Below are 9,002 nucleotides of genomic sequence, written 5' to 3'. Positions count from 1 at the left end.
TTTTTCTTTTTATTTTTCCTTTTTTTTCTTTTTTCTCTTTTCTCTTTTTTTTTTCAATAATAAACATAATAATAATAACAGTGGGCTCACAATTATTTAGAGGTGTTCTAGTGTGTGCTATTTCCTTGGCTACTTTACCCATTTGTTCAAAATCCCCCAAATTAAGGCCTTATTATCATTTGGAACCCTATTGCTCTCTTAGAATCCTACACAAGGTCAGGAATATCAATTTCTTGGCTAAGGGTTCTACTCAGAATAAATCATTATAATTCTTTCGGCTCAATATGGGTGCAAGGGATGAAATTATGTTGGGTTGGCTTTTTGGCTGAGTGGGTGAAATAAAGCAAACATGGCCTTGATCATATCCAACTTAAGTAACTAATTTTAATAGTCCAAGAATGATGCAAAACTAAGAGTTTAAAAACAGGTGTTTTCTCTCACAATTAAGGACACACTCTCACCGGGATTAATTCAGTATTAGCATACCAGATGTGTCTTCATTCCATCAAGCTAACCTTTCCTTTTCCGTGAATCATGTTTCATTCCTTGATCTGACTTTTGCTTCCAAGACCAGTGTTTTCCAATGACTAGTAGCCTTTCAAGTGTTGGACTTTTCAGAACAAACTCAGAATTGTCATTTCTCAAGTTATCATGCAATTTATTTATTCACGCATAAATTTAAACTACTGAAATTAAATTGCTGAAATCAAAATGCATAAAAATAACACAACTATCCTAAAAAAAAAACAAAATGCGATTAACTAAAAGAAAGATAAAGTAAGAAATCCTGGGTTGCCTCCCAGTAAGCGCTTCTTTAATGTCATTAGCTTGACGAGTCAAATGCCTTCACAGTGGCATGAAGGTCACGTAGAACACATCTTCCTTGCATTTTCGCCTCTTAGTTAGAGACGCCATGAAACTCGTGTATTCTGGAAGCACCTTCCACATTATTGCAAGAGAAGTGGTGGTGATCAAGGAAAGAATGACACTTAAGGCTTTCTCATGTTCTCCATGTCTTTCTTCCTTGACAATAAGTTGATGAGGAGGGGTATTGACTTGGAGAATACTTTCTTGCTGAATTTCTACTTGTGAGTACTTCTCCCATTGTTGTGCTTTCTCCTCATTTCTTTCTCTTCCTTCTTTTCTCCTTCTTCATCACGCACATCTTCCTCAGTTTTCTTTTCTTCCTCTTCTCTCTCAGTGAAAATTACCTTGCAATCCTCTTTGGGCTTCATCTCAGCATTTACCGAAAAGGTTTCAATGGGCTTTTCAGTAGTTGACTCAGCTAGTTGGCCTATTTGTATCTCCAGGTTTCTGATAGCTGCATCTGTGCTCTTTTGATGTGATCTCGTCTCCTGGATGAATGCTTTCGTCTCTTGAGCGTTTGCCTGGATGAATGCCTTCGTCTCCTGAGCGTTTGCCCTTGTCTCTTGGATGAAGCTTAATAGCATTTCCTCTATACTGATAGGCGGCTTCTCTTGCTGACTCGGACCCTGGCTAGGATGCTGATAGGGTGAACCCCCTTGGTTGAAGTTATTACTTGGATAATATCTCCAATCATGGTCCTGCAAAAAATTATCGCTCTGATAGAATCCTTGTGGTCCTCTTTGATGGAATCCTTGATGATTATGACTGCCCATGTAGTTAACTTCATTGGATGCGTCATCTTGGGCCATGCATAAGCCTGACTCATGTGTTCCTCCACATATGTGACATCCCCTTACCTGCATAATAGAAGAGTGAGAAGGACTTACCGCTTGTAGTTGCTGTGGAAGCTTGTTGAGGGTCTTTGTCAGGGCTTCTATTTGTTGGGACAACAACTTATTTTGAGCCAAGGTTTCATCTTGAGTGGTGAGTTCTAGAAGGCTTCTCTTTGTTGGTGCATATGTGCGATCACGAAGAATGGCGTGATCATTAGCTGCCATGTTTTCTATGAGTTCCATTGCCTCCTCCGGTGTCTTTAGCTTGATCTTCCCTCCTGCGGATGCATCCAGTAATTGCTTTGATTGTGGTCGTAGGCCATCTATGAAGATGTTTAGTTGCACCGGTTCACTGTACCCATGTGTAGGTGTTTTCCTTAGCAGTCCGCGGAAACGGTCGAGTGCCTCACTGAGGGATTCATCAAGAAATTGATGGAAGGAAGAGATTTCCCTCTTCCCTTCAATAGTCTTTGATTCTGGAAAGTATTTCTTTAAGAATTTCTCTACAACTTCTTCCCATGTCCGCATGCTATTCCCCTTAAACGAGCGAAGCCATAATTTTGCTTTACCTGCTAGTGAAAAAGAGAAAAGATTGAGGCGTGTTGCATTTTCAGGAACCCCGACTATCTTCACCGTGTTGCAAATGTCGATGTATGTGGCCAGGTGTGCGTATGGATCTTCACTTGGTAGGCCGTGAAATAGATTCCCTTGAATCAGCTGGATCAAGGAATATGGATATGAGAAGTTGGCCGCCTGCACCTCTAGTATGGCTATGCTGGTGAAGTATAGAGGTATAATAGGATTAGAGTAATCCTCCAGCGTCATCCTCTTTGGACGATTTTCTGTCATGATGCGTTCTCTGGAGAAGGAATGTGCACTGTTCACAAAATAAACAACTACCGTGCACGTTATCACAGAATAAAAATTAAACGTAAATATCTTTTTTTTTTATTTTTATAAAAAAAATAAAATAAGAATGAATAAAGACAAAAAAAAATTGAAACAAATAAAATGAACCACTAAAAGAAATAATAGAAAAAGAAAATAAAATAAAAAATAGAAAGTGAAAACTAATTGCTTTAAAATTGGAATATGCAAATAATCAAGTACGAAAAACAAAGTTCCCGGCAACGACGCCAAAAACTTGTTGACTCGTTGACAAGTGTACCAAATCGTCACAAGTAGTAAAGTTCTCCGAAGTCCGAGTGTCGAATCCACAGGGACTTTGCTTGTACTTAGATTAATGCAAACCCAATTTAAAAGCAAGAGATAAGAATTTAAAATAAAAGATAAAGAAAGATAGAAGATAAGGTAAAGAAAAGATAAGATATTTAAAGATAAAATTAAAAGATAAAAGAAAAAGATAAAAGATTGAAAGATCAAAATAGAAGATAAAATATTTAAATTGTGATATGATAAAGATAACTACTTCTACGAAATTCAAATAAAGGAGAAATAAAATCTATATAATAAAATTACTAAAACCTAACAAGTCTAATCAACCTAGATATATGGATTCAGGATTTGTCTGTTATCAATACCAGTGAACTAATTCTGCCCCACATCTATCCATCTACTTGCCCCTGATGACTCATGATGACAAGCCTACCTTAATTACCTATCTTCCAAATGCCCTATGTAAAGACTCAATAACTAAGATGCATTAAGATTACATTCTAGATGTTTGCTAAAGCATGGGCATTGAGGCATTAAGTCATGCTAATCCAATGATTTCTTTCTTTTCTTGTTCTATTAAGCGTTACCCTCTCCCGAGTGGCCTAACCCTTAAAACCGATTCACGCATTCATTCTTTATTCCTAATTAGGCTTTACCCTCTCTCGAGTGGCTTAAAGACTAACAGAAAACAAAGTCCGAGATGCAAAATAAGCAAGAAAGAAAAACAGATAAAAGAAACTGGAAGAAAAACCCTCTAAAAGATAACCCGATAATTTCCTCATTTTAGTGTTCTCTTAAGCGTTACCCTCTCTCGAGTGGCCTAACCCTTAAAACAGATTCAAGTATTCATTCCTTACCCCTAATTAGGCCTTACCCTCTCCCGAGTGGACTAAACCCTAACAGAAAGCAAGTTTAGAGATACAAGATGTAAAAAGAAAGAACGGTAAATAAATAAAGAACCTGGAGGGAATTCCTCTTTTTATTGATAACTCTTGAAATGCTCCATACATCATTGGCTTTTTAGGTTGCCAGGCCCTAGCTAGGGGGTTTAGCCTCTCATAGTCATGAGGGCTTTATAATGAGAGGAGGGGTGAAAGAAAAGGAGTAAAGGAAACCTTTAGGAGAGGGGGTTCTGTGGTGGTGTCTGTCCCTTGGACTGTCTCTCTATTTATAATTGCTAAAGTGGGCTTTGGGCCTTCGTAGGCACGCTTAGCGCAACACCCCGCGCTTAGCGCGTGTACTTCCTGGCCCGCTTAGCCCGTGACGCGCGCTGAGCGCGCATATTGGGTTGGGCCTTCTTCAAATTTTCTTTTTTTCTTCAATTTTTCTGCCCTTTTTGCTTGTTACACCTCCAATTTTTATATCTGCACCCAAAAATTCAATTTAATTAATTTTCTAACTTTTAATCACAAATAACTGCTAAATAATTAATTTCAGGCCAATATTTGACTAATTTTCTACTATCAAAATACAATTATTTAGCAGTTATCACTATCCTACTGATATGGATTGAGCCTCTACTCTGGTCTAGAACAACTAGCCTTCATTAAGGGCACATAATTGGTCAACAACCAAAATAGTAGCAATTCCACTAATTGACGTCATCCTAAACTACAACAGAACATGGGAGAAACAAAGACTTCAACAACAAATTCCCACTTTCCCCCAAAATAAGTAAGAAACTTACAGTTATTGTGATGTTTAGACTGAAACTTAGGGTGTTTGAAAACTACCGACTCGATAAAAGATATGTTGTAGCCCGTACGGTAAGGTAGATTTGGTGAAGGCTGAATCAAATCTTACAATGGTAGCCATTGATCATGTAATGGGTTGCAGGAACAATGTGCACTATCCAAGTAGATGATTTTCATGGCTGCTCAATTTTTGGCTGAACTATGTTTTTGGTCTATGTAAATATGGTTAAATTTGTTTTTGGCCCTCCATTTAATTTTATTGTATTTGATGTTGATAAATTTGAAAATGGTCCTCTTCACCAATTAGTGGCAATGTGACATGCATTTACTCATACTATGTTAGCGAAGTAAGTTGGTAGTTTTTTGCAAAGGGCTACCTATGAAGGTGCTAACGGGAAAGGTTAAGTTAAGCATTGCAGTGTGCAACCATCAGAACATCGACTCTTAGTGGGTTGAGATTGCACATTGACTACACATGACCAATGTTGATAAGAACCTTAGGAGAACCACACCACAAAAAGCTAGTTGTTGTAGTTAAAAATCCACCACCACAATTTGCCAAAATTCTACGACATTTCTATGAAGCAAATATTCACTTTAGGATGTACATGCTAAGGTTGGCAGGGTATCATATGAAAATTATGTGCTTTGTGCAATGCATACCAAGAACTCTGTCTCTTGGATCATATTGATTGCATGTTATACTAAAAAATGAAATTCCTATGAAATCACTAGAACTGTTTTAGCTAATGATGCTTGAGACATGTGATTCAGTTCCAAATTCAGTTGCAATGGTTAGTGTGCTTTAAGCTTGTGCATGTCTTCTTACATTGGAATAAGGAGAGTTGATTCATGGCTATATCCTTAGATGGGGTCTTGATTCTATTCTGCCATTTCTTAGCACCCTTATTACAATATACGAAGATGCAGTGAGATTTCAAAGGGACAAACAGTGTTTGATATCTATATTTCACTTATATCAAGACCAAATATTACAAACCAAGTTTGCTAACTGTGAATATATAGCTATAGCTTACGGATCTATCAAATTCTATCTCTTGGTTATTGAATAATATGCAGCTAAATATAATCATGACAAAGGAAAACAAAAAAAATCAATAATGGAAGTATTAGCAAAATTGGCCTAAACTCTAATTTGCAGGCACTCAAAACATCTTAAGGGATATCATTAAGGTATATGACAAATTCATGCAAGATTGGTACATATCACAACTTCAATAGTTACAACCCTTTCACCTTACTTGTTCCATTAGTTCCCATGTGATTAAGAACTTGAAGTCGAAAGGGGCGACATTAAATTAAATTAAAAAACCCAGTAGCTGTTTTTACCAAAACAGTCGTCTAAATACTGTGAAATGATCAAATAAGGTTTGAATCTGACACAATGACAACAAATTATTTATAAGGTAAAGGAATGAGAAAATAAATAAAGAAATATGAGAGACAATGAGACAATGGAATGATGAGAAATGGCTAAGCTCTAAAAGTTGGGGTCAAGCTCTCTACATACCAAACCTATTATGACAATTTTGTAGTTTCATTGCTCGCATACTTTGTCATTATTTCCAAATCATGGCTTTGTTATTATCGATGATTTTTGGCCTGTGCGAGAGAAACAGACATGAAATAGCACAGTCAATCTATCTATATATGCATACAAACAATAATATAGATTCAAAGGAAGAATGACCAAACGACCTCAGTGAGTGAGGTCGCAAGGGAGGGGAACTTCAACAGTCAAGGGAGAGACTTACAATATTAGCGACGCATGCTGGAGCAGAGTGATTGAGGGCGCGAGGGAGGGTAGAGTGGTTGACGGAGGCCGGGGAACTTCGAGAGAGGTCGAGGGAGAAAGTGCGGCTAGTAGTCTTCGACGGAGTCACAACTAGAGAGAGGTATAGGGCTTTGGGGAATGAGAATGAAGATGGTTTTTAAGTAAAACCCGTCGTAGTTTTCATTCCACATAATTACAGGATTGCCACCAAGACACATTCTAAGACGGTTTTTAATAACCGCCTTAGAATTTAAGTCGTAAAAAGTATTTTTCATTTCTCTAATTACAAATTTGTCATCACGTCATTTTCTAATACGGTTCCACAGAGAACCTCTTTAGAATTAGTGTCGTAAAAAAACTCATTTCTAGTAGTGGAAATTGGGAATACAAGCAAGATGATAGGCATACACACATTCATATAGTTACATGTTGTGCCGGAGCTTGACAATTTTTTTTGAAGGGTCCCAAATAATCAAATTATAATGTAAAAACCAAATGTAATAATTTTGGTAATAATTTTTTGTAGGAAATTTTAAACATTTAATTATATTATTAAAACATTAACTATTTTCTTAATTAATTACTTTTTATGATATTAAAATATTTTTCCTACTTTATTAATAAAACTGTTCATTTTTTACAACTTTTATACCCTCATCTACTACTGAATAAAAAACATTGAAAATTCATTTGTAAATTATTTTTGTGGGAAAAATTGAAAGACATATCAAGTGTTTTTATACAAAATAAATTTGTTCATACAAAAAAAATACAAAAATTGTACGAGAATATACACAAAAATACAGTAAAATTTCCTATGAATTTTTCAACGTGGAAATAATATATTTCCCAAAATCACAGAAAAATTTGTAGAAATTTTTTTCAAGAAAATCACTAAATTTCTAAAAAAAAATCCATGAGAAACCAATGTAAAAAGTTCCCCAGACAAGATGATTTTGCAGATTTAAGCTTTTTTTCTTGAAAGGAGATTTAAGCTATATTATATAAAATTTTATATACAAAATGGAAATAAAAATAGTTTTATATTATAAAAACAGTTAAATGTAAATTAATTTGTCTATAAAAATAATATTATCAAACAACTGTCATACGAAAGAAATTAAAAACTGCATAATGAAATATGTAATGCTAATATAAACTTTTGAAGAATGCATGTAAAAGAATAGTTTTATATTATAAAAACAGTTAAATGTAAATTAATTTTTCTATAAAAATAATATTATCAAACAACTGTCATACGAAAGAAATTAAAAACTGCATAATGAAATATGTAATGCTAATATTTTTGTAAACAAAATTTAGTTAACAAAAGTTTTAAAAATTATACAGTTTACTTTGACATAAATCATCCTTCACATTTATTATTTTTATAACAAAAAAAGGACTTTCAATTGAAATATTGTCCTATCTATATTCATTCAATGACTTAGATTAGTTAATAATATTATAGAAAATCTTATTAGAAACTTTTTTCCTTTTATATGTGACCTTGCCTGTTGTGCCTTACGTAGATTATCTACACTCTATAGATCCAAAATAAATTGAAATATGTTGCTTGTCGGTGTAGAAAAATTTCTTGTTTTAATCTACAAAAGAAAAACGTTCATAACCCACCAAAAAAAAAATAGAAAGAATTTGTTCATATATATACCTGATAAAAAGTGGTAAAATGGGGGACCATGGACCGCCTTGGTCCCAATGAAGCTCTGCCACTGATTACATGGAAGGGGAAACATGCAAGGTGTTCCATTCACATCTAAGTAAGCAAGCAAAGGTTCATTTAGGTATTTTTCCTTATCTATTTTCTCTATCTTTCTTTCAAGTTCAAGTGAGGGTTGTGTTCTTACCAAAATCCAAAACCATGACACGTCAAGGCGGACGTGGTTGAGTGGGGTCCCGAACTTCACATGTCATCTTGGAGTGGTACCTTTGATAGGAGGGGGGACCTGCAAAATAGAAGACTCTGACGCTCAAGTAAGAATATGAGTGAAGAGAACAAAGCAAGTATATGCTTATGTAAAACTCAAGTGAGCTGGAGAGAGGGTGCAAAATAGAAGACTCTGACGCTCAAGTAAGAATATGAGTGAAGAGAACAAAGCAAGTATATGCTTAAGTAAAACTCAAGTGAGCTGGAGAGAGAGGGGGGGGGGGACAAGCTTGTTGCTTGTGTGCTGAGTGTGTGATGGGATGTGTAGAGGGTTCGATGGAACCTATACTTATAGTATTTGAGCGTGACTATTGGTCCTTGTTTGTAGGGGCTATTATAGTTTTTGTAGATAATTCCCAACTTGCAGATAATAGTTGGGACCTTACAGATAATGTTAGAGATAAACATTTGCTTGTAGATAAAAGGTAGAAGATAATCGTACCTTGTTGATAATGTGTGACCTTATAGATAATTAATTACCTGCCAATAGATAAGATATTCAAATACATTTGAATATTAGTAGGTTAGAGATAACCTGTTTGTTTGGCAGCCCAACTGCTAAGGGCTAGGTGTTCGCTCTCTTGTGGCATGGTTGACGTGGAGGGTGGACACGTGTCTTTGAGTGTCATGTAGGATGTCGTACGTATTTTTTGGGTCTTGGACAGTACACCTAAGCTCTTAGCTGGCTT

At 35.6% G+C, this 9,002-nt stretch overlaps 1 protein-coding gene across 1 annotated transcript; it reads right to left on the bottom strand.

Annotated features, from left to right (window-relative positions):
- Nucleotides 1-1,082: 1,082 nt before the first annotated feature.
- Nucleotides 1,083-2,549, bottom strand: LOC114415947. Its single transcript, XM_028380812.1, has one exon. The coding sequence runs from the start codon at nt 2,547-2,549 to the stop codon at nt 1,083-1,085; it is 1,467 nt and encodes a 488-aa protein (XP_028236613.1).
- Nucleotides 2,550-9,002: the final 6,453 nt, after the last annotated feature.

This window comes from Glycine soja, chromosome 6, assembly GCF_004193775.1.
Source record: "Glycine soja cultivar W05 chromosome 6, ASM419377v2, whole genome shotgun sequence".
In the NCBI taxonomy this organism is placed as follows: domain Eukaryota; kingdom Viridiplantae; phylum Streptophyta; class Magnoliopsida; order Fabales; family Fabaceae; genus Glycine; species Glycine soja.
The sequence above is the reverse complement of the archived record's forward strand: the minus strand, read 5'-3'. Positions and strand labels throughout refer to the sequence as shown.